General features: G+C 41.2%; 1 protein-coding gene across 1 annotated transcript in view; it reads left to right on the plus strand.

Annotated features, from left to right (window-relative positions):
* The window catches only part of LRP2 (LDL receptor related protein 2), a 173,790-nt gene that overhangs the window by 32,676 nt on the left and 114,330 nt on the right, over positions 1–26,784 (plus strand). The window contains exons 4-13 of the mRNA XM_063118309.1: positions 2,072–2,194; positions 6,049–6,165; positions 14,881–14,991; positions 15,102–15,215; positions 16,244–16,360; positions 17,756–17,899; positions 18,815–18,934; positions 20,865–20,993; positions 23,337–23,506; positions 25,882–26,105. Of these exons, the coding sequence (XP_062974379.1) occupies positions 2,072–2,194; positions 6,049–6,165; positions 14,881–14,991; positions 15,102–15,215; positions 16,244–16,360; positions 17,756–17,899; positions 18,815–18,934; positions 20,865–20,993; positions 23,337–23,506; positions 25,882–26,105 (1,369 nt within the window). The remainder of the gene's footprint in view (positions 1–2,071; positions 2,195–6,048; positions 6,166–14,880; positions 14,992–15,101; positions 15,216–16,243; positions 16,361–17,755; positions 17,900–18,814; positions 18,935–20,864; positions 20,994–23,336; positions 23,507–25,881; positions 26,106–26,784) is intronic.

A 26,784-nucleotide genomic window follows, 5' to 3' on the forward strand; every position in this document is an offset into this window, starting at 1 on the left:
TTCCTTTTGAACAATGCTTTATACTTCCGCTGACATTATATACTCCTTCAACCAAAAAGAGTTGGTATTTCTATATTTTCGATAAGTTCTAATCAGATGGCTATTAGAATGTAAGCCTATGCGGCAGGGTCTTGCTATTTACTGTTTTACTCTGTACAGCACCATGTACATTGATGGTGCTATATAAATAAATAATAATAATAATAGCCTTTTCCCAGTCATTGTCATGCCAGCTTGTATTAGCAAATGTATTTCTTGGTCCCAAATTAGATCCTGAAATACATGTATGGCTTCAGTGGGTGGTTTTACAGAATGCTGAAGTCCTTTGATTGCAAAAGTTGGGACACAACTAGATCCACTTCGGGAGTCCACTTTATTCTCTTATTACCACTCACACCTATATCTCTGTTAGTAATATATTGGGATTGTAAACATGTATTATTCTCTATTATGTTTGACAGTGTCATAGTTAATGGTAGATGGTCACTTCCTGTGTAGGTGCCAACCTCAAAGTGGGCAAAAAACCTGTAAATCAATCTTGAAATCAAGATTACACTGCCAAAATGATTTTAAAATGGGTATACTCCCCTCTCTAATCCCCTTTGACTGTGCCATTTAACAACTGCAAGTTTCTCTGACTTGTGAATTTGACCAATTTAAATCCTGCATAGTTAAACTTGTTGTCTTTGGAAACACAAAAACTGTCCTGATCCCCAAGTGTGGCCAAATTGGAACAAAGCCTGTGAGAAGATAAACCATGTGTGAAAGCTGTTGCCCTTGTGCTCCATTTTATATGTGGCAGTGGTGGACAACTTGCGACCCTCCAGATGTTTTGGCCTACAACTCCCAACAGCCCTAGCCAACATAGCCAATGGTGAGGGATGACGGGGTTGTAGGCCAAAATATCTGGAGGGCCTCAAGTTTTCGACCTCTGGTATATGGGAATTTCCACAGGCAGGTATCTGGTTGGTTACTGTTGGAAACTGAATGGTGACTAGATAGATCTTTAACATAAACTGCATGGCACCTCTAACCTGTTGCTTTCATCAACCCTATGTTAAGGTGAGTATTGTGACGCTTCAACTATGGCCAGAAATCCAAGGAAGCTATAGAGGGCTTACTGAATGGTTAGGGGCTACAGAGATCTTCATTAAAATATCTAGAGAATAGCAGCACAGAAAAAAGCAGAGCTAAAATCTTACTTAGATGGTGGCTTGCTGCAGAATCCCAGGTATCTATTTTTATATCTAATAAATGGACCATAAATTTACCCCATGATGTTATTATACGGCTTTATAGAATTGCTTTAAGAGATTTATTTAGCCACATAACTAATGTCATGGGCTGAGATTTCTAGTTTGCCATGCTTTCAGTCTGGCTGAGTTGCAAAATATGAGCTCAGGCAAAAAGGCTATTAATTCAAGGAGCAAAATAGTACATGGAGATTGGAGTGCTAAGGTACTGGCTCTTTATATGGAAGCACTTATATAGGGGCATATTTCTCTCTTTGACTCTCAGTCTGGGGGACTGGGGATATTGAGGCAGGGAAGCAGCCCTTATGTCTGGGTGGGGGGATGGCAAATAAAAGATGGATCATGAAATAGCCATAGCCCCATTTGTGGCAGATGGCTCTATGAACTGGATGATAGAACTTAGTTGGGAGAAATAGGAGAGATGCCTCCATATGTATTATTATTTTTATTATCATTTATATGCCACCTTATTGCTACATGAGAGTCAGAGAAGCATGTGTATGTTTATGTGGGCATGATGTTACCATTCTTTTCTTTATTGTGATTGTTGGTCTTCAGCTTTCTCTTTCAGCCTTCCATATCTCTTGGATTATGTAACACAGCTGGATAGGGAAGTTAGGTGGTAACATTAGGTGTTGTTAATTGAAAATGGGAAAACATAGGAAGCCTAGAATATTTACATCACCCTTTCATTTTTAGGTGTTTCTCACATTTTAAAAGCGCCTTGTAGTACTAGAAGCATTTTTAGGAGCTGAGTCTCTTTATTTACCCAACCTCCAAACTAGTGAATTCAAACATGTTCTGCTTACCCACGCTAGCACATCCCAGCTGTGAAGGAAGTCAGTTCCAGTGCCACAGCGATGGAGAGTGCATCCCGCGCTCATGGGTATGTGATGATGAAGAAGACTGCGAGGATGGCTCTGATGAACATCAGCAGTGCCGTAAGTTATGAACCAGCACTGAACGCCATAGCTCAGGGCTAGGGCTCAGTGGTAGAACACCTGCTTTGCATGCAGATGGTTCTAGGTTCAATCCCCAGTAGTATCTCCAGTTAAAAGAATCAAGGAATGGGAAAGACAGTTGGTATTGAAATTCTCAAATATCGTATTCCTCAAGCATCCCTAATCCTGTACATATGAATGACCAAATATATGTCCAAATTCAATACATTTCCATTATTGAAGCCTTGACTTCCCAAAGGTCTTGGTTGCATGAAATTATATAGGCCAATGCCATTTTGTTACCTTCCATTTATATCAGTATTTGATTATGCAAATATTTTTAGTATCTTGGATAAATTAAGTAGTACAGCAAATGTAAATAGTCATATATTTGTTTAAAATGTATAAAATTGTGAAATAAAAAGTACAAATTATTGTGGATATTTTTTTTTTCAATTTGAAGGGATTATTTCGCACAATAACCTAGCATTATAAATAGCCACTTACTTGGTCGTGTTTATTAAATAGAAACTACCTGGTTATCTGTGGCCTTAGCTAGACCTACCTTATAGTCTGCAACGGAGGAGGGAAGATCTCGCGTTGTGATTAACGCGAGATCCCTCCTCCATTTACACGTGAGGCATGACGACCTCAGGAAGAGAGGTGTAGCGCCCGCCATTTTTTTAATTTTTAAAGAGGAAGGAGCGCACGCATGGTAGTGCGCTAAAGGTAAGTTTTTTTTTAAAAAAATCAATTACTTTTCCCGCTCCCCCCACCCTAACCTCGATGGGTGCAGTGCTCCTGAGGAGCGCTGCACCCTGTGCATGGCTCCTGGCTCCGCACGAGGAATTGCGTGGAGCCGAGTCAAACCATGGCAATGGGCCACTCGTTCCGTGGTCTCGGGCTCAGCCTGGGAGCTCAGAAAAAGCGGGCCCAAAGGGGAGGGCTCTATCCCGGGGCAAGGGAGGGATCATCCTTCCCTGATCCCAGGATCCCCTGTGCGTCATGTGGATACACAGGGATGATCCCGGGGTTCGCCCCGTGATCTAGCTAAGGCCAGAGTCAGCTAGGTAAAGCCTCCTTCCTATTCTGATTGAGAGAGCCTTACAGCTCTACCTCTTTATAATTGTAAAAAGCTAATTGGTACTGTGGGCAGAGCAGAGAAAGGGAATATGTGGCCTTCCAGATTTTTGGGGACCCCCAACTCCCATCTGCCCCAGCCAGCATGGGAGTTGTAGTCCAACAGCATCTGGAGTGTCACAGGTTTCTCACCCCTGGGGCAGAGTGTCAGGTGTTTAAGATACCCACTTGTATCCCAGACCAGCTGTGGACTCTGTTTTAATGATGATAACCATACAGTTCTATATATGTCTATTTAGAAGTAAGTCGCATTTAGTTCAGTGGGGCTTCCTCCCAGGGTATAGGATTGCAGTCTTAAAAAAGCATTGTCCTTTCCCTTTTGTAAAACAGTAAGAATAGCAACTAAACTCTCAGAGTTGTTGTGATGCACTTGCATGGATAAGGAACAACAAACAGTTACTTATCCTGAACTTTAGAGTTGTATACTTTATGTTTACTCAAGTGTTCAAAATTTTCCTGTGTTTTATGGAACTTGCTAAGTGAAATTCTGCTCTTAGTTAATCACTTTCTGGGAAATCATTTCCCCACTTACGATGCAGATCAAGCTTTGACCTACTGACCATGAGTAAGACTTTAGGGCTTTTAGTACGACTTTTTCTAGAAGAGACAGACGGAGAAACTCATCTTGTCCTTTGTCCTCATCACCGTTTGGATAGTGGCTACAGACACACGTAGTTACATATCTACTAAGGAACCAGTACAGGGCAAAATCCATGGACATAGCCAAGCCCGACTGAATCTTGACACTTGCTTTAATTCTACATGTGTGCACATTAACTCAAAACCTTTCAAAAGTATCTCTAAAGCAAAGTCCTGTTTCTGATTAAGGGTCATTTTCAGGAATAGACACAATTTGCTTACTAAGTGAGGTCACTTGAATGTCACTCCTCAGTATAGTGTACTCATCTATTCATTGCACGGGTATGAACAGGGCTAGAGCAAACATGGTTTATAGAAACACACACAGACGTGTGCACACATGCAGGGCCAGGCAAAGCTGGTAATAGGCCCGGGCCAGATGGGAAATGTAGGCCCCATTTCAAACTGCTCATTAAGTATTTTTTAATCAGTTCTAAATACATATGAACTAGAACGATTTATAAAAAAGGTAATGGCAAGCACTTTTATTCAAGATGTATATAAGACATCACTTCTTCACATTCAGAAATGCTTTATGTGCTTTTCTTTGGGCAAATTGATCATCAACAACAGAAAAATCAAGCAATTTTGCCTTGACAATGTTAATATTAAAAACTGCTAATCCATTCAAACGTTCTTGCACCATTGAATAGACCCCCTCAAAATCGTAGACCCATGCCAACTGGCCCCACTGCCCCCTCTCTGCCAGCCCTGCACACATGCATGTACACACGTGTGCAAAAGCACATACAAACCATTTTTATCTATAGGCTGGGTTCATGTTGCCTTGCTATCAAAAAGTATCAAATGATACCTTGAAAGGTATAAGACATCACCTGATAAAGCAGAACAGAGGAACAATCTAATGCATTAATGAATGTCTATCCAAAACCGCAAGGGCATGATCTGGTTCATTGTGGCACCATGCAGCATTGAGATAATGACAGGCTAGGGATACAGAGCATGTTCTTAGGTACACCTACACAAAAAGTGCTTCAAATGTATGGTTGAATAAATGACACCTACTGCACTTGGATGTAGTTATTTCATGTACAGTCTGTAGTTACAGTGAGGCTTGAGAGATGCCCACAGATCAAAGTTTTTGAGCGTTGTACTAGTGTAATAAAAAGCCCGTGCTTCAGAGAATTTACAGCCTAAATAAACAATGACACTTAACATGTAGCTGAGAGGCACAAACAAACCAAGCTAGAAAAGGCAGTTAAAGATAACTAAATTACCCTAAGATTACATCTCCACTGGAGCATTTTTTCTCTTTCATATTGATGGATATGAGGTTCCCATAGTGGAAGGGATTTATCACCGATGGATGGTTAGTGATAGCCACTACCCACTGTATATTATTTTTGAGTTGTCTCATGATTAAGTATGATTATAGGGATTGACCCCTTTGTAACATTCAAAGTAAGTCCATATTCACATTGTTATACTACATATGTTTGTAATGTATTCACTTGACTGGTGCTAACCAATGGTTCCACCTCTGATGACTGACCAGGGGCAGGTACTCATCAGTGTTGGGAAAGTAGCCCAGAGCAGCCGTAGATTTAGTAAGGGAATAGCTAAATTTGTCTTATTCTTGATGACGTTCTATTCTCCTCTGTTCCCTTATTTTCTTGTATACTTTGTATAATGATCAGAATCTGAAAACCTGTTTAAGCATATGCAAGGATATGACAGTATATATCCAATAGGGGGTTTCACTATATCTTCTCTGATTACAGCTCTTTGGGCTGCATTAAATAATACTTTTGAAGATGCCTTTTGTTCTGGGGGTAGCTTGTTATTTATTTGTAACATTCATATACCGCTGAATATAATAGAATCTCTCAGTGGTTCACAACATGGTGCGGCTTGTTAGGTGGTACAGGGGTGATGGGCTGCAGTCAAAAGGAAGGGGCACATGGTTCTTTTGTTTCCAACCTATATAGAATAAAATAATATATTTTCTGGAATGAAAGAAATAGGAGACAGGCTCAAAAAGAGAAAGATCCTTCACTCCACTCCGTAATATGTAAACGATGCACTTCTAATCTAATAAATTATGTTTCTTGCAGCCGGGCGGACATGCTCCAGTCAGCAGTTTACATGTTCAAATGGACAGTGTGTTCCAGGTACATACAGGTGTGATCGGGTGAAAGACTGCACTGATGAAACGGATGAAAGAGGCTGCCGTGAGTACTTTTAAATCTTTAGCACTAGATTTGGTTTCATCCCTTTTCTCGTTAGCATTTTAATCAATTTGTAAGATTAAGGGGTTCGTTGATGGACAGAAATGGCCACAATATGCTTCTTGTTATCAAAATTTCATTGCAGATTCTTTCATGGATTAGTGTTGATGCTCTCATAACAGTTACATTGTTTTGAGATTTATTAACTGCACTATTTCTATGTAGTGGGGCATGGTTTGTGTGAATCTCTCTCTCTCTCTTTCTCTCTCTCTCTCCCCCCCCCATTCTTTTTCTTCTGATGCTAAGAAAGATCACAGCCCAAAGTTAATATAATCAGTTTTTGTTTGGAAAAACAAGCCTATTGCATCCAGAGCAAAGGAAGTAGGTAAAATAGAGAGGTAAAATCAGTAATACCACTGCAATGTAAGCTTTGTTGTGGATAAAAAGACCCCAACGGTTACAGGGAACATACTTTTGTTGGGCAAAAATAAATAATAGAAATAGAGTATATTTTTGTTTGGGTTTGGATTACTTTTTTTTTTTTGGTGGGGTGGGGTTGCAGAAAGTGATTTTTTTTACTATGGTTTTAATTCTTACTTTGATATTGAACCTGACATGGAAGGCTTTGAGAATAATGAAGCAATGTTGAAGTGATAGGAACCAGAGAATGGACACTGCAGGTTCCATGAGTATAGCCAGTCTGCTCCTGTGTACTGCTCCTTGAAGTACTTGTTGAAAGACAGTCATGTAAGAAAAAGCTCATTAAGACGGAGACTACGTTTCTCAGATGGATATTTATTGTACTTTAAATATTTGTTCTTCAGGCATTCCTAACAAATACTAGTGTTGATAGTGGATTAAATCCAGGGTAAAGTGGGAGAGCCCACTACCTCCCTAGGTAATTGGTTCCATTGTTGTACTGCTCTAACAGTCAGGAGGTTTTTCCTGATGTCCAGCTGGAATCTGGCTTCCTGTAACTTGAGCCTATTATTCTGTGTCCTGCACCCTGGGATGACTGAGAAGAGATCCTGGCCCTCCTCTATGTGACAACCTTTCAAATCCTTGAAGAGTGCTATCATCTCTCCCCTCAGTCTTCTCTTCTTAAGGCTAAACATGCCCAGTTCTTTCAGTCTCTCCTCATAGGGCTTTGTTTCCAGACCCCTGATCATCCTCGTTGCCCTCCTCTGAACCCCCTCTAGCTTGTCTGCATCCTTCTCGAAGTGTGGTGCCCAGAACTTGTCCTGGCCACAGCTGGTTGTTTTTTAAAAAAATGTTTGTTGTGCCACTTTGAAATTGCCAAAAAAGAAGAAACGTATCGCCAAAAGAAAGGACAAAAGAGGACACTAAATTTCATTCAATTTGCATATGCTAATTTATTCACACAGATATAAATTTAGAAATAATTGCATCTCACCATAGTGTGGAAGACGGTAACCAAATGATCTGTGTGTCTTGCTCAGCCTGCTGTACAGGTGCTGTTGATGAGCACTTCAAGGCCAGCTCTCCCTACTTATGGTTCTTTATCTCTGAACCGGACTTGGACTGGGCAGCTTTTCAAATACCAGATGCCTTCAAATAGTAGCCAGTCCTCTGGCAGCCGCTCAAATAGAGGACTCTCTTGTTTCTGGCAGCCTTCCCTATCTTGCTCTTGCAGCCTTTCCTGGGCCAAAATGGATACTTTAGTTAATGTGGTAGGGTGATATCAACAAAAACACAAGAAGCAAACTACGCATGTACTTAAAGGCACTGTGGCTGAGCTCCTCTTTACCATTTGCCTCATGTAAAAGCTCACTTCCAGTCAAGCAAGTTAAGTGGGCCTGTAATTTCTTTAAGATGATGAGTGTTTTTGCACAGCCGTGTGGGAGACCCAGGGTTAATTCTTGATCCCTATTTAGTAAATCCATGGGCCAATAAATCCTGGGATTGTTTTGCAACGGTACTATATTCAGCCTTGGACTGCCTACATGCTTCATATCTTTCAACAACAACCACTATGGTTAATTAAAGGGTTGGTGTTGACAAACCTTCTTAATCAACAGAAGGGTGCCGTAAATAGAGGAATGCTGCACTGATTATGGGAAACCTAATGGCAATGAGTTTTCAAAAGAGTGTGCTGGTGGGCATACAATTTGGGTGAAGTGATGAACAATCCAAGCCCTTCTATTGTCCCTCACAGCCCTCTTTATTATATCAGTTCAGAGGGTGTTTCATATGGGAATATTTCAGTCCCTGGAATGATCTGTCAGTTCACAGATTTATTGATGTAATAAGGGCCATTGAATAGGGCTCACCAATCAAGCAGCTCACCTCCCTGGGTTAGAAAGCTAGATGAAATGCCTTTATTGCAGCACTTCCTATCAGGTTCATACAAATACATATGATTGTTATTCAGGCATTACTAAAACTAGTATTACTCGCCACATATGCAGGAATGGAGCTCTGATGAACTGCCCCACCTCCCAATGCCATGTCACCATGTTATTCCGTTCATAGGTGTCCATGTGTATAGCATGAATGCTTGTTATGGGGAAGCCTTTATGTGTATGGATGTATGGACAGGATTCGTGCAGGGTTCCGAATTGTGTGGAAGCCTGTTGTACATGTGATGGCCTCCCTGCTGCAGACATTCAAGTCATATGCATGAACGCCTTTGGGTGGAGCTACATGGTGACATGGTGTCAGGAGGTGGGACTACTTGGAGTGGTCCCATTCCTGCTTGCGTGTTGAGTAATGCTAGTTTTAGTAACGCCTGGATAGGACAATGGGGTATAATTAATAAGGTAAGCAGTGGAAGATTATGACTGGTGGTAAAAGGCTCTGGCAACCAGATGTAAGACAAGATATAGTAATGGGAAACTTAATGTATACACCACCATTAGCCCTTCTTAGAGTATATTATAGCACTAGCACAACTTGTAATGATGCATTAACTGTACATTTTTTAATAAAAGCGAAAAAACCAACCAATCAACCAGTGATCGTGTAATTTTGGGGTGTGTGTGTGTAAAAGACAAGTACTAACCCTATCTTATTATACCATGTTATGGCATATTACACATCAGTTCAGAATTTCTGCAGCCAGTGCTCAAGAAACAGACGATGCCGCTTTTTCTGAATGACTGTAGAGACAGATGGAGGTATTTCAGATGAACTGCCGAAGTTCAAGACAGTACTTACATTTTGATACAATCATGTAAGAAAATAAATTACAAACCAAAAGAAGAAGAAAAGAGAGATTTAAAAAAACAGGATAAAATGGAGGATTGGCCCACATTTGATTTTTTTCTGTCTTTCTCCAGGCATTGCTTGCATGCCAAAGGGTACTTTTAGAAATGCCTCCTTTCTATGATTTTTAAATTGTATCCTTTAAATTTATGGTTGATTCTGACTTTGGTTTGATCTGAAATGACCCGTGTTGTTAAACTGTGAAAATGAAAATAGTCTTCAAAACGTCTTCCTTGATGTTTGCATTTCTGGTCAAGATGGCATCCTGAGCAAAGCAGGAATGTGAGCTCTGGAGCCTTCACTGATCCTTATCGATTAAATCACCAACTGATAAGGTTTCTGTTGTTTCGCTTTTTATTTTCTGTGGACTTCTGTTGAGCTGCACTGCCTTTTGAGATGTAGCATGGGTTATCCGGATCTCTAGTTTGAAGCAAACAGTGCCTCAGGGCTCTGACTGATCCAAAGCCTCGTAAGACAAGCAGGGAAGGAGGTGCAGAGAGAGATACAAGGAGCTCAGTGCAGTCTAGCGTTACAAATCCACCAAACCTACCTGACAACATTCTCTCTATGTTGCAGTCAATGTTGGCAGATGTGGCCTCCATCAAATCTGCTGTTTCAACCCTACAAAGCTTTGTAGATCAAATCTAGCAGCTTCTAAGCACAGTGGAAACGTGTCTCTGAAAAAGGAGTTCAAAGAGCTACATTACCCAGGAGCTGGTACAGACCTTACAAGCAGTCATTGAAGGGGGAGGTCACAGCCAATGGGGAGGTCACAGAGAAGCAATTTGTGGGTCAGAGAACAGAAGGAGATATGCACAAATAATTAGTGTGACCGTATGAAAAGGAGGACCGGGCTCCTGTATCTTTAACAGTTGAATAGAAAAGGGAATTTCAGCAGGTGTCATTTGTATATATGGAGAACCTGGTGAAATTCCCTCTTCATCACAACTGTTAAAGCTGCAGGAGGCCTGCTCTCGTTTGTATCTGGTCACTCCACAAATGATTGGTTATTTTCCTCAAAGTAGGCTATGGGTTTGCCAACCGTATAAGCAGGCCATTTTGTTTTCTGAGTGGACTACAGTATATTGTTTGAACCGGCTGATATTTTGTTTTATGAAGGCTATTATGATTATAAGATTTTCCTCGGGAGTTGTTCCTCCTCCTCCTCCTTCTCTCTTTCCCCCCTTCTCTCTTCTTTTTCCAACTCTTTTGTTCTCCCTCTCCCCTCCAATATCAGCTAATGAGAGAAGCTTCTCTACTTGTAATGATGGTCATATGAAATCAATATGACTGACATATTGAGTTCTTTCTTTCTTTCTTTCTTTCTTTCTTTCTTTCTTAATCGTTATTCTATTCCAGTCTCTTTTATCAGCTCTTTCAATATTTGCACTATTAACGAAGAATTCATTACTATTTTAAAGGACAGTGCATGTGCAACGCCTTTCAAGTTTGTTCTAGACAGTGCAATTGCTTTGTAAACTTCTGATTTGCTTAAATATTGCTGTTTCAGGCCCTGATGCTAGCAGACCATATGCAGTCAATACGGTTGTTCACAACAACCTCCTTGCCATCTCCTTTCCCTCTGTTTTCTTCATTATATCTTTCTGGTAGTAATTGTATTGGGCTATTTAATTTTGGTTACAATAGTGGTGTTGTGAAATAATGCTGGTCGGGTCAAACATGCATATTCTTTTCTTCTTTTCACCTTCCCCCTTCATTCTTGTGTTTCCATGGGGGTTGTATTAAAAGCAGTTCTCCTTCCGCCTGAAGCCCCCAGCACCACCTCCCTTGCCATTCTAGAACATCCCCTTGTAACAGCTTTTCTGGGGCGCGTAAGTAGCTGAAAGGCCAAGGCAAAATCCCCTGCCTTCTTCCAGTTGGAACTTCCACTCGATTGGAGCTCCTCCCATGAGCATATCTGGATCCAGCCCATATTACATAATTTTGCTACAACAGTATTTTTAACGCAATACTGTGTTGAAGGCAGTCACCTATTCCCTGTGCCCTACCAACATGCAAAACTGATGTAAGCATTTGATTTGCTCCAGGAGATGTTAAAGAGCCATCATTCTAACTGGCAATTGGCATTGCTGGAGGCAGGTTTAAATTGTATAGGAGATAAAGACTCTATTTCTGAATGAGTTATATTTAATAGACCAGTCAAATGCACAATGCTCCTGGTATTAACCTAGCAGTTATACATGAAGTAAAATGGAACAAGCAGATTCAAATCCACAGCCCATTTTACTGCTAATGGGATTAACAACAAGGGGAAAAAAATTACCCATGCAAAGGCTAAGATAAACATCAGACCAGTGTTTCAGCTCCAGGCTATTTAATTAGTGCATTGAAGCCATTTCTGCTTCATAAAAATAATAGTTTTCTTTCCAGATACATAAATGCATTGCTGTGGATTAGAATCCTGGCTGTTTCCCGTCCAGAAAATTATAATTAAAGCCATTGTTAAACATTTAGAAAAACAGAAGCGTGCAAAAGAAGAATATCCTCCCTTTTCTATAGGTGCTAATGTTATCACACCTTTGTTCCTTTAAAAAAAATGTAACCTAATATGGATCCTGTCTCCCACCCCACTTTAAGCTCTTCCAAATATGTGTGTGTGTGTGTGTGTGCTCTTCAGAAGATTTAACATTTACCACTATAACCCTTCTTTAGTGCTGGTCCAATGATGGATTTAATTCCTCTCAAATTGAGATGATGTCAGCGGAGTTTGGTACCAACTACGAAGAATTAACATCCTCATCTAGATCATGTAGTAGTGAAATTGTGGGATGTAGATGATATGTGGGACCAGGTACAAAGCCAGATATCACCAGTGGCAAACAAATAGTGCTGCATGATAAGTTTTAGTTGTTGGACATGTAATGAATGGTTCACAGTGGCTGGAGATATGTCTGAAGAATGTGTTCATGAACAATTTCTGCAATACTGACTCTGACACTGCACACATGCCTCTGTCTACAGTGCAGCTAGCAGCTGTTACAATATTGTCAAGATTAATCCCATTAGCTCCTAATGACCAGCTGTCCCTGATGATTATCCTGCCATTGGCTCATAAAGTTCAATAGCTTCATGTTCATTTAGACAATGAATTCAAAACACAATTAGAAATGTTGGCCTTTCCCCCCAATTGAAATGGAATAGCAAAATTGAGATATGTTAAAAATCTGAAATTAAAAATCCTGAAATTATTATTGTTCTAATTAATTCAAGTAAAACAAAGCAATTATATTTATAGGTCTGTGGATACCTTTTTCTTTGCAGAATTTGAAGGAGAAATAGGGAGAAATGAGTGACAAGTTGTGAATTCTCTGTCCAGGATTCTTGTTTAAAGAGGTTTTAATCTCCTGGGTCAAATGAGGTCCTACATTGAAATAATTGTGGGATCTGCCCTTTGGTCAATCACATTTCCCTGTGGCCATGAGAAGAGTAGGGGCAAGAGCACATGGCCTAGAATCACCTCCCAATTTCTTCCTAGTAGATTTCTGTGGAAGAGGAAAGTAATGTCCAAGCAGGCTCCAAGATCTTAAAAGAGTTTAGAATATAGCTATTCTTTGAAAGGGTTCTTTTCTTCACTATCACCATTTGTAAGGATTTACCTTAGAAAAATTGACAGGTGAATCAAGAGACCAAAAGCAAAGATGGATGAAGAAATTGATGACTGCCTAGTGAATAAAGGCATCTTCATTCACATGAATAAGTAACTTATGTGAATACACGGGTAACAACCAATGCGGGTCTAAGGGACTCTAACCAGAAGTGTGGTGTGCACACATTGGATTTATGCACTATGCTGTTACAAATGGGGAATAACGACTTCTAAATTGGAGAAATTAACAAACATTCACATTCGAAAGCATAGGCCCTTAATTTTTTTTATAGATTTTTGTTTTTGTTGCACAAATGCTTTGGTTAACATACCCACCCACTAGTATATTAGTTCTAAGAGGCCTAACTAGGAAGAATAGAGAAAGATTAATATTGGGGGGAGAAGGGGGAGAAGGTAACACAATGAAAACAGAAGAACAAGTAATTTGAAGGCTATACAAACAAGGGAACTTGAGTGCTGATGATGATAAGAACATAAGAAGTATCCTGCTGGATCAGACCAAGGGTCCATCTAGTCCATCATTCTGTTCACACACTGGCCAACCAGCCATCGGCCAGGGATCAACAAGCAGGACATGGTGCAACAGCACCCTCCCACCCATGTTCCTGAGCAACTGGTGCACACAGGCTTAATGGTGCGTGTTGGGAGTGAAAATGGATAGATATAGAGCATGAATGTTGTTAATTACCTGTCTTCAGAGGAAGGGGAACCACTTCATTTCCTGGTTGGCTGCAAAATTTGGAAAAGAATTGTGGATGCAGATTATTCTCAGGTTTCTCAACAGTTCTAAATTAAGAAATGGGGCATAAGCTTCACGACATTTTGGCCTTGTTGATGCACTATGTCAATCATAGACATCCAAACCAAAGGGTTTTTAATACGCATTGATGGGGAGACGGAACAGAGGGTAAGCTGTTATTAAGAAACCCGATGCCACCAGCATGAAAATGGGTCTTCCCTTTAGAGTTCCCAATGAGTTTCAGCAAGCTGTGCGTTCAACTCAAGACATTTTGGTTGACTTTTCTGAATACCTTAAGCTCACTCCCAAAGTGCCTGCATGGCCTTGCAGGTCAAGCTGCATTCCTGCACTTATGGAAGCTTGCTTTGGGTGCTTTTTTATTATAAAGCTTTCACTCTTGGTGCACAAGGCAAGTTGATCTCTCTGGGCAAACTCTGTAATAAGGTGGCACATTTGGAAAGCACAAGGGGAAACTGGCCCTGGAAACACGGGATCGGTTCCAGAATAGAGTGGGGAGTCTTGAGAGGCATTCAGAACAAAAAACATCCTCAACAGGGCTTAGGCAGTGCTTTACCTTATTATCCTGTCTGGGAAGTTGGGCCATTTTTTCCACCAAGGTTTTTGATTGGTCAGTTCAAAAGTGCTCTTGTTGGCTGGGTTGTGGCATGGCCATTGGGAAGGTGTTTGCATGTTTCCATAGTTACAGAGAGCAATTTCCTTTAATCAAGGAGGATGCATGTATACACTATGGCTCCTGTACCTCTGTGGCAGTCTGTTGCTTTATTAATGATGCTCCTGGCAGCTTTTTAGGCTGTGTCTTCTGGAATCAAAATGGATTCTAGAGCTAAGGTGTTGGAGCAATATGATTGATTGATTGCATTTTTATATCGGCCAATAGCCGAAGCTCTCTGGGTGGTTCATAAAAATTAAATGCCAACTGAATACATCCTCCGCAATATATGCATCAGTCATATTCTTCTGTAACACTAGAGATAATTCCACTGTCAGTTTTCTGTTGTTTCTGTGTTTCATAAAGCAACAATAAAAGCAAATACAGGTGGCCTAATGTATAGTTTAGCTGTTCCTCCTGACACATCAGAGTAAAGCATCTTTTATCGTCTTGCAGAGTACCCAACGTGCGATCAGCTATCTTGTTCCAATGGAGCATGTTTTAATGCAAGCCAGCACTGTGATGGCAAACTGGACTGCAGAGATGCCTCTGATGAAGCCAACTGTAGTAAGTACTGCATTTGCACCACCCAGAACAATGGACACATCCGGTCATGATAAGCTAAATGCGAAGATTTGTTTCTAGGAGACGTTGATGTCCCCTTCCCTTTTTTTCAGCTCATGGATGCTCCAGTACCCAGTTTCAGTGCAGAAATGGAGAATGTATCCCTCGAGCCTTTGTTTGTGACCATGATGATGACTGTGGAGACAGGAGCGATGAAAATTCTTGCAGTATGTGGGTTTTCACTTGCTTCCTGAATTACGTTCCAGCTAAAACTGTGGGTATTATTTAGGTGGTGCATTGTGGCACACGTCTGAAATGGCTCTGTGTTGTGTGCATTTATATTAGCTGGGCATGTTAATTGAGAGCCTTCAAAATTCTTCCGGCAGACACAGAAGTTATGCTTCATTAAGTAGGTAACGTGCGGTTTAAAACACTAGGTAGCTTGCTTGTGAGTTTTGCGAATAGCGAAGCAGGGTTAAGTGGACATACATCTTCTCAAACTGGTACCATACTGATTGTTGCTCTGAGCCTGAAATTCTGTCGGGGGCATCTCAGTGTTATTAAATAGCTCAGCAAAGTTACATGGGATGTCAGTTCTCCGTACTTCTTGCCTCCAAAACACTAGGCTGCTCTTCTAGGGTGGCCATTTATGCATTGCTAATAAAGAGGACACCATTTGCATAACATTTGCAGATGCTAATTTTTACGTATAGATGCAAATCTTGAAATAACACTATAATTTACGCAGAAATAGAATAACCTCACCACTGTGGGAGGACGGTGTCCCGGTGATCTAAGTGCCTGATCAGTCTGCTGTTCAGGTGCTAACATTTGATGGACAACTTCAGGGTCTCTACTCTCCCTTCTTTTGGTTCTGGATAGCCCTTCAAATAGAAGACACATTTCCTTTCCTCTCCTCTGTATTAGTAGGCAGGCCTTTTGAAGAAAGATTCAAAGCCAGATCTCTAAAGGCCATTCTTTCCTCTGTCTCTGTAAGGAATGGTTGCAGTTCTCCAAATCTGCTTTGATCTACTCATTTAATCTGGTACAAGCTCAGGCTTCCCAGCCTGCAGGCAAGGCAGAGAAGAAAGAAGTAAGAAGACAGCAGTAGTGAGTGCTGGACCTTGCTGAGCTGAACTTCTTCCAATTAGTTCTATTCCACGTACACATGGTTAGGGCCAAGGGGATAGCTTAAAGGTTGGCCTGTGGAGAACTTTTACTTCTGGTAAAAGGTCTTTGTTCTTCTCTTCCTTAGCATATGCAACTTGTAAAGGGAATTTCTACACTTGCCCAAGTGGTCGCTGTATTCATCAGAGCTGGATTTGTGATGGAGATGATGACTGTGAAGATAATGAAGATGAAATAGGATGTGGTAAATAATAAAATAAAATGGTTTCAATGGTCCCATTTGCAAACAAAACCTTACTAATCCTTCTGGTGAAAGTTATTACAAATGCATTTTGAAGTTACAAACGTACATCTTGCCAAAAACTTGCATCCCCCTTAATTTTCTATTTTCTCCCAAACAATTTTATTAAAGAGGCTTTTGTTTGTTACTGAGTTTCGACTATAAATCAGGATATTACACCATGACTCAGCAAGCCTGTATGGATTTGTATGGACTGCCTTTGGAACTCAAGATATAGTATCAAACTTTTTATCCAGAGTGTGATGGTAGGCCAATGTGCATCAAATTAATGTTATGTAACAATGTCACGTAATATGTGTAAAGGTTAGGGTCCTGAACAAAGCTCATGTGCCACAATAGTACATGATACATGCCAGCAGGGATCCGTTCCTGCATATACATTTATGCATTTGGAGCACAAGCTCCTGGCATATGTGTCAATATGGCGGAGACGTTGGCCTTCTTGAAGAAGAAAGACATTGTGGCAGATATCACTTCATAGGTATTTACTCTGAATTCAGGCTGGCAACATATTTTTAAAATCATTGAATTTCACCATTAAGTTTTCTTGAACACTCTGGGCCTGTTCAGACAAAACGCTAAGCCATGATTAGGCTACTAACCCTTTTGCAGCAAATAGTTAATAACCATGTTTAAACTGTGGTTATGTAGCAACCATGGTTAGGAGTGGTCCACATGACACGCCAAGTCATTATGTTTAGCTCAAAATGCTTAACCATTTTGGCTTTACGTGTCATCTGAACAGGGTCAAACATTGTCAGTAACATTTTAATTTAATGCGTATTAACATTTCCATTGTACCAACAAAATTTTCCCTGAAGAACCAGAACCACTTCACATTTTATTATTTTCAGATATTCACTTCAGTCATTTAAGTTTACTAAATGATGTTATGTGGAAAATTTCACTAATACATGTTTGCCAACATTTATATTGTACAGGGATGCACTTCAGGCAGCTTAACTGTTGAGTGTACACTTGTTGGTAAACCCAGGTTCATCTCTGCATAATGTGTGAATTGGCCCCTGAAAGAAAGGCTTTTGGTCTATATGTGAGGCTTTTGTTATGCATTTTGAAGGTGAAAGAGAAGCAGAAAGGTCTAGAAGATGATTTGCTGGAGTCTGTCCTAGTAATGGTATCGATCAACCTGCAGATGTTTTGGACTTCAACTCCCATCAGCCTCATCCAGCATGGGCACCGGACAGGAATCCTGGGAGTTGTAGCCCAATCGTTGATGAATTAATGGCACTCCACCTCCCTCGAACTTTCCTAATTCTCCTGCAAACCTGAAATATGATGTGACCGTAGTGTGTAATGATTCTCTGTTCTGTTCCTTAGAGAGTGGTCATCGAGATTGTTATCCTGGTGAATGGGCCTGCCCTGTATCAGGGCAGTGCATTCCAATTGGTAAAGTCTGTGATGGGACTCCAGACTGCCTTTATGGAGAGGATGAAACAAACATAACTGCAGGCAGACATTGCAGTGAGTAATAGTACAAGCAAGGTGTATGGTATGCCAGAGTTGTCATATGGGCAATGCTGATGCACCCCTGAGATCATAGCATTGGAAATAGTAATGGCATTTTAAATCATGCGAGGAACAAGCTACATGATTATTACAGCACCAGCAAAATTTTGTTTTAACTTGCATGCATAATGTGGCTGAGACACGATTTTGCAATGCTTTCCCCACTCAAAGGAACATCTCCTCCTCTTTGGTCATCTTCAGAGGTCCTCCTCTGGGTGTCTCCACTGAAAAAAGCTAGATGGGTGGCTACAAAAGAGAGGGTCTTCTCAGTTGTGGCACCCTACTTATGGAATCAATTCCCCAAGGAGGTTCACCTGGTGCCTTCATTGTGATTTTTTTTGGCACCAGGCAAAGACCTTTCTTTTTTTCCAGGCATTTTAGAGACCTAATCTAAATTTTTTAATAGTTAATGACCATATTGGTTCCTATGCTGTTTACTATTTTGCATTGCATTACATTGTATTCTTTTATATTTGTATTGTATTTTATATTTGTAACTAGTTCTATGGCATTTTAGTCTTTTAACTGTAATCTGCCCAGAGATCATTAGTTATTGGGCGGATTAAAAACTGAGTCATACTCTCAACTCCTATGCTTAAATTGTACATCAATAGTCATGTGTTTGACAATGGCTGAGATCATAGCTGTTGGTTGAGCTGCACTGGGACTCATGGTGTAAAATGGTCTTTTTCCAAGTGATGCCTTTGCGTTATGTATCCATTGATCTATGGTTGAGGTTCTCTGATCGCCAGCTTCTTACTGTTGCTGTAATTGGGTGTTTGAGCTTTCTTCAGTGAAGTACATCTCTGACTCAATCCATAGATGCAAGTTGTTGATGCCAAATACTTATTAGTAGTACTTTTTTTGTAGACATATCTCGCTGTGCGGCTTTGAGCTGTCAATACCGCTGTCATTCTTCCCCCACTGGAGGAACATGCTATTGTCCTGCAGGATATGTAATCAGCAGCAACGACAGTCGAACCTGCATTGGTAAGTGAAGAACGTAGAGATATTGATCAACCATCTCTACACATTTTCCTGCAGCTGTCATGCAGGTTTTTGAACTATGTGCGTTCAAGTACGTATGGAGACCATGTGCTTGATTTTATCAAGGACATGCAAATACTACGGCAAGATTCAGGTCATTGAAACTGGGGGTTCAATCTTATCAAGAAAAACTAAACTTATGTGCTGAAAACTTGATTGATGGACCAATTCTGATGGTGTGAATTTCTCTTGGATAGGGATGTTATAAAACTGAAATTGGGGCTCCTGTGAGACTTGCTTTGGGTGCTGAGACCCTAGTTCTTGACTGGCTGGGAAACCCAATGAAAGGTCTTGAGATCTCTGAACTGCCTTTTATTCTAGCAGTGCAGACAGTAAGGACAGTTCTTTTAATTAAAAATGGTGACAGGAATAGAATTTCCTCTTGCTTCACATAAGGCCAACTCTGGCAGATGACTGAGTGCTCTTCCATACAAAACATCTCGCAGAACAGTAGGTAGGACATAGAAGGGCTTTAGCCTAGACTTCATCGTGTTTTTCTATATGCAATTAATTTTGTATGTGTGTGGAGGAGTCTGCCCCCATTCCGGGAGGCCTATCCAGATCAATGTTAAATCATGAATTTTTAAGATGTATTGATTCCTGTTCTAATGTTGTTCCCCACCTCGATCCAAAGGGAGAGGCGGGTAAGAAATAAATATATGATGATGATGATGATGATGAATGGTACATACCTAGTCTCTGTTTGCCCTCATCTGAAATGGTACAAACCTCAGCAAGAACTAGGCTGTTGTTCATTGGGTCATTCTTCATGCTGCCTTACTGACACAGGAGCTGAAAAGCCATTTACCTGTAAAGTAATCCAATTTCAGTTGCGCTCACTGTTTTTTGAGATGGAGGAGTTTAAGCTTCTAATGCCAAAAGCCGAGTCCAAATTAGTGTCAATAATCTGATGGCTGCCCATCTTATTCATAGATGTGGCCAGAGAGAATGAGAGGCAATCTGGCTGCCGCTGCAGGGTGATGTCTGAAATGTCTGAAGACTGTTGGACAAGATGCTTTGTTTTAAAATTGCGGTGCTACGAAGAAACTGTTCTTGTCCCAGTGATTAACACCCCCCTTTTACATACAATTATTTTAAAAATTGATGAGACCCATCCCTCCGGTTAGACAGAATTCTAAGAAACCTCTTGGAGCTCCCGGTGTAGTGATATTTAGCAATTTAAGTAAGGCAGTTTTTACACATCACAAAGTCAGACCAAGTTCATCTGATTTTGCATAGTGTTGTTGTGGGCTTATTTCATGAATGAAGTGGATTGAGTGCCCAGGTAAGCATTTGACCACCATTAGTATCAATTAACTCATTTAGATTTATTTCCCAATCTATCTCATGTGAGATCCCCCAGTTTTTTAAAAACAAATTAATTAAAAAGCAGCTAGAGCCATTGGGCTCTGATTTTGGTTTGAGTACCTGTGCCAGAAGTGAGAGTGGATTGGCCCATCGTCTTCATGACGTCCTTCCAATCTAAATTACTTCCCTCCAAAGCCTGGTTTTGGGTCCCTGGCTTTTCTTCCAGCGGGGCTAATAGCAGCTTTCAGAGGAGAAGATTAGGAAAATAATGTGGGACAAGCCAGTTAAACTCTGATCAAAATCAAAGCCCACCACAGCTGCATTTATGTCATCACCATCACCATTATCAACAGCATCAACAACAGGATATCTGATCCCAAATCTCCAGTGTCATGTCTGTTTTGGCCCTTAGAATAGTGTTTTTAAAGACAGCAGTTCTGGCATTTCCTTGTTATAAAAAGGAGAGCCTGTATTAGTGATGGGCAGGACTCTGCCAACAGGCAGAAGGAAAACGATAATGATTGAATCCAATATGTGAAGCAATGCATGCAACTTTGTCTCATAGACTTCGATGACTGCAAGATGTGGGGCGTTTGTGACCAAGTGTGCGAAGACCGTGTCGGCCACCACCAGTGTCGCTGCATGGAAGGCTATGTTCTTGAGCATCACCGTCACTGCCGAGCCAATGTCTCATGTAAGCCCGTAGCTCCAGAAGCTGATTTCCCCCCCTCCTTTGAACAATGCTTTGAAAACTAACATTATCTTGTCATCTCTCAGATGCTTGACAGAAAAGCCAATTATGTGCGTGTGATAAATGGAATGCCCTTGAGGATAATGGAGGCATGCTTAAAGCGCTGCAGCGCCTCCAGATGCTACACTCACTGCTTGTCCCATCTATTTACTATTAGCTTGTTGTTGACTAAGTCCTTCACTAAGCAATAAAAACAGAGAGCACAACCTACCCAAAGGGAAGCACTTCTAAGCCCCATTGATTTCAATGAGTAAGATTTAAGTATGTGTTGAACAGTACTATTGAAATCAATGGTATTTAAAAGTGACTAATTTGGGCTGGATTGTACTATTTAGATAGATAGATAGATAGATAGATAGATAGATAGATAGATAGAGTATATAGTCCTGAAAGAGGAACTGATATTTTTTCCTTGATGTCTTAAAATATGCATTTATATCTTCTCACAGAGACTCAGAGTGGGTTCAGACAACATGCTAACCCACCGTGGGTCATGTTCAGGAGTGACTCACGTGGGGTTAGCGTGTTGTGTGGGAAGTGTTTTTGCCACCCATGATTCTTAAGTTACCCACCCTCTACAGAGTGGGTCCGGGGGCCCAGGGTCGCTTACTGTGCCATTTGCTGGGCGCTCCATGGATAAATCATGGCAACCATCAAGATGGTCACCTAGAGGGTCTGGAAGTTCTGGCAACACTCTGACCCATGTAGCCAAACTCGATGGTCACAGTCACATAGCAACGTCTGAAGTGGCCGGCGTGACTCCGTTCCCACAACAGTGGCTGCTGGAATATGCAACTGCAGCAGCAGGAGAATGACTACAGAACCATGGAGTGGGGATGAGTAAAGGAACCATGCTGCTCAGCATGGTTCTGCAGTTGGGTGTGGGGTATGTGTTTCATGGTTCTCTTATCCCTCCTGACTCTGTGGTTCCGCTACCTAACCTCCCTCTGCAGCCACGCCCTTTGTTTCAACTTACACATTACAGCAGAGGTGTAGCTTTTAACACATTTCCTAACCACATGGGAACTTCTCCCATAGAGTTAGTTACTTGTATGAATAGATAAATGCCTGTGGGGTTAGGTGTGAGTATAAACACAGCTGGAAAACTTGAAGAAAATGAGTAATTTTCCGGACAGGCTAAAATAGGCTGAACCACATGGATACCTATTCATACAAGCCAATATGTTTTTAAAGTATTGGTTTGTTCTGGTTCTTTTTAACGTGTGTGATGATGTAAACTTTCTAAATTGTTATACAGAACTTTTCTATACAAGGCATTTCTTGTTTACTTGTCATTCCCTACTCACAGTTGTTTAAATGATGTCGTGACTCTCCAGTTGCGCTTCTTTCAACAAATTCTTTTAGAGCAATGTGGCATTTAATTGTGAAAGTGATAGAAAACACACTTTCCTCTTGTGTGCCTGTGCTTTTCTGCTATACCATAGTTCCACCTAGAGGTTATGTAGTGGAAAATCAGGAAAGGAAACATTCCTTGTGTAGTGCTCGGATCTCAATTATGTGATGAAACCAAAAGTAGATGCAGCGGATTAACAGCCTTGTGTAGAAAAGGCCAAAGTTTAAAATTGTAAGTTGCCTTCGGGGCACTTTTAGGGGTCAAAAGGCAACTTAGAAATAATTTTATAAAAATACAATAAACAGACGGTTATCCAGATATTTTGGGAATCATGACCGTAAGTGTGCATTCGGGTTGCCATAAAGAGAAAGAGTCTAAAAGATATACCATATATATTATAGCCAACCTGCAGCCCTTGGCTGCGTTCTGTACAACCTGAGAAACCCTGGGACACCCCACCTACTGTTCCCCACTGCCTAGCTGATAGGGACAGATGGGTTTTCCATGCTGGTATTTGCAACAAGGAAACGGCAATCTTGATCAGGATAGTGGGCAGGAAGTGGGGGTGGTTGGAGGCTTTCCATTCCCTGAATTCTGCAGGCATGGGAGAATTCCATGGGAGAATTCCCACCCCATCCCTGTGGGGTGACATGTAGGTGGGAACTCTGTGTGTGTGTGTGTGTGGGGGCGCGTATCCGCTTAGAAACGTGCATGTATGTGACCATGCATTTGCAGGCACGACCTGGCATCGCGTATGAATCCTGGGACCAAAACAATTTCTGAATCCTGCTTTAAAGTAATATTATTATAGGTTGGTGGTGCTTAATTAATACCCTCTGTTAAGTCTGGGTCCTTATCCATCCTCTTTATAATTTGCCAATTAATGCCCATCTGCAAAATAAATGTCACATGGATGCCATCTATCTTTTCAGCTGGAGTTGCCTCTGTCATATTTTCCAATGGCCGTGATTTGTTGGTTGGAGATGTTCATGGCAGGAGTTTTCGGACTCTGGTACAATCACAGAATCGTGGAGTGGCTGTCGGGGTGGACTTTCACTTTCAGCTGCGTAGGATATTTTGGACAGATACAGTACAAGATAAGGTAGGTGAAAATGTCAAGCAAAATAGTTTTCTTGGAAGCCAAGGGAGGATGTGTTGATAACTTTTCATTTCTGTGAACAGATGCAGGGCCTTTCTTTGTTTTCTAACAAAAACGAACTTTGAGATTTTTTTTTTTATTATAGTTACTTCATTTGCAAGCTATGCTCTTACATGTTCTATATCAAACAAAGCATGCTATTATGCTATGGCACTATCTTGAGCAACTCTTAATATTATTGGAAAAGGAGTCCAAAAACCTAATTAAGAGAAATAGTAGACATTCTTTCAAAACTGGATGTATTTCCCTTTGCAATTTATTGAAACCTGATCATTTAAAATGTGAAAGTACTGTGTTCTCCAAGGAGATAAAAATCAGATATTCCTCAAGTATATTACTGATAATTGAGCTTTGCGTAAGAAATATTGACAGTATCTTGTCCTGTGTGCCAGTGTTTTATTTCTTTGTTGTAGTTGTTTTATTTCATGGCATTGCTTTTATTATTTCATTTTATCCAAAAGATGTATACAGCGTAAAACCCAAATGGCTCAAGTATAGTGTTTTTTTTTTGAGGCATCAATTTGGCAATTCAAATTAAAGAATATGAAGGTACTGCTTCTCTTGCAATTCAAATGCGCTGAAAAGCATTTCCTTGTCCACTTTCTAAGTTCATTATATTGGGGTTGGGGGTGGGGGGACAGAAATGAATTTTACCCCACAACAGGTTGATTAGTAGCGATTTGGGGAATGCTTGTCTTTTTCTGTAGCGTAGGGCTTTCCTTGCTTGCTTGAGTCATCTAGATCTGTTTTCAAAGTTGAGTCCATTGAAGAGTCCTTATCCTTCTTCTTCGTGGGAACCCTGGCTCCAAGCCACAAAAAATAGTCTGAAAACATTGTTTGTTAATTATCTCAATAATTTATACCTTGGCTTGTCAGTTATAGACCAAGGAAGTCACATTTTGTACCAAATGAGGTAGGTGTCTAGCTACTCATGGTTTACCATTGAGACTAAATCCATACTCATATTCACAAAAGAACCACTAGCTGTCACAACATACTGGGATAAACAACAGGAGGGCTCTTCTATATTAAGAGGGAGCGGTCTACCGTATTTCTTCGATTCTAAGATGCCATCGATTCTAAGGCGCACACTAATTTCAGTGCTGCCAACAGGGGAAAAAGCATAAAACTCTCGTCATGAGCAAGATCGCACGCGCTTGGACGACATCGCACGCCCCCCCCCGCCACACACACTTTCCGAAGAGGCCTCAAACTTGTGCCGCGCTCTCTATGCTCCCCCGTGCGCCCTTCTGTCCCTTGTCCTCTCTATGCCTTGGCCTCACATCCCCCCCTACCCGTTCTAGCCTTTGCCGCGGCTCTGTAGTTTGAGGTGGCGCTTCCTCCTCGCGCTCTGCCTCTCCCTCGTGAGCCGAGGGAGGCGCTTTCTGAAGCGGCGCTAGGAGAGCCTGGCTGAAGGTGAAGAAGGCGCAGGAGCGTGAGGGTTGGAAGCGTGAGGTACGGAACTGGGGTGTTCCCCGGAGGGCAGGCGGAGAAAGGAGGAGCAAGTGGCCCGGCCTGGCAAAGCGGGGGCGGCCGGGTGGGCGGTGAGGTGGGGAAGAGGTGGCGTGGAGGCATCGTCCTGGCAACAAAACGCTTGGCTGTTTTTTGGTGAGGCTTTTGAGAGAGCCTTTCTTAGGTTTTCTGTTGGTAGTGGAAGCTGGTTGGCGCCGAAGGGGTGGGAAGAAGGGGTAGATACCGTATTTCTTCGATTCTAAGACGCCGTCGATTCTAAGGCGCACCCCATTTCTAGAGCTGTTACTTTAGGGAAAAAAGTGTGTCTTAGAATCGAAGAAATACGGTATATGGGGTGCCTGGTGAAACCTCTGCCACTTCCCGTCTCTGTTTCCCAATTAAACCAAGTCCTCCATAGAGTAAGAGTTCTCACCCACTTTCACAGGAGCTTTTGCTGGATTGTAGTCCTTTCAGTGAATGAATATACGAAATCTATTTTAGGAAGCTTTTTTTTAAAAAAATACTATTTTTATTGATTTTCAAGTAAGGACAAATACAATAAACACACAGAGTAAAAGAAAACACTCCACAACAATATAAATGTTCCCACAGCACCGCTATAAAAAAGCATGGGTGTTCATTCCTTCAATAAGCACTTGGTACAGAAGAAGATGCAGCTTTTAACAAATTAAACAAACAGATAAGAAATGGTTAACAAAACTGCACGGTGCTAACGTATTTCCTCTTAACTGAAGTTTTCCGCAGAATTTCTACGCAGGACATCTGTTAGAATTAAAGTGACCCATTTTCTGTGTCTTAGGGATGTCCAAAGGCCCCCACCATTGTAATTGAAGCTTTATTTTCAGGTTTTTTCAGTCAGTGTTGACGGCTCAGACATCCATGAAGTTTTAAATGTTTCAGTTGACACACCTGAAAATCTAGCTGTAGACTGGATTAACAACAAGCTATATGTAGTGGAGACCAGTGTCAACAGAATTGACATGGTCAATTTGGATGGAACTAATCGTGTCACTCTTATTGCTGAAAGTTTGGGAAACCCTAGAGGAATTGCTGTTGATCCGACTGTTGGGTAAGTAATACCGCTAAATAAAACAGGATCCTTTTCATTTACAAACTGTAGAATTATAACTAACTGGTATACCGCAAACTGTGGAATAAATATTAGTTGGCATGGATGTCAGGTTGGAGGCGTTTGGCTCATTGTTCCGCTGAGGAATTGCATTCTTCTGTTTTGTGTTCTTTCACTGATCTCATGAGCTGCAGTACTTGATCTGGACATTTTCTTGGGTCCATTTTCTGGAGAAGAGTAAGCTGTACGTTGCAACTCCTTCTGCTTATATCTGAGATGGGGATGGCAGGAGGGTGTTTAGCCATTATTGCAGGGCTTGTGCCTGGGAAGGATGAACATAAAAATAGAGATTAGTGACATCTATTTATCGCTTTCTTCAAGAGGCTGTTTCACGAAGAGCCTAAATCTGTCTCTTACCTATTGGGATGACCACACAGATGTCAATGAACCTGACACTTCAGTTGACACCTGGCATGCTCTAGTTTAGGAGGTGTAGTCTGTTACTCATCTGACTAACCTATATTAATTGACTAACCTATATTAATTGACTGCGGTTGTCATAGATTTTGGCCCATGGCTCTGCCAGCACTCAGGGCTTGTTTATTCACCATTCCAGCTTGAATGAACTCTGGGGAAACAATTCTGCACAGGACAGCTGGCATCGCTGGGGAAGATGTAT

Source organism: Elgaria multicarinata, chromosome 2, assembly GCF_023053635.1.
Source record: "Elgaria multicarinata webbii isolate HBS135686 ecotype San Diego chromosome 2, rElgMul1.1.pri, whole genome shotgun sequence".
Classification (NCBI taxonomy): Eukaryota; Metazoa; Chordata; class Lepidosauria; order Squamata; family Anguidae; genus Elgaria; species Elgaria multicarinata.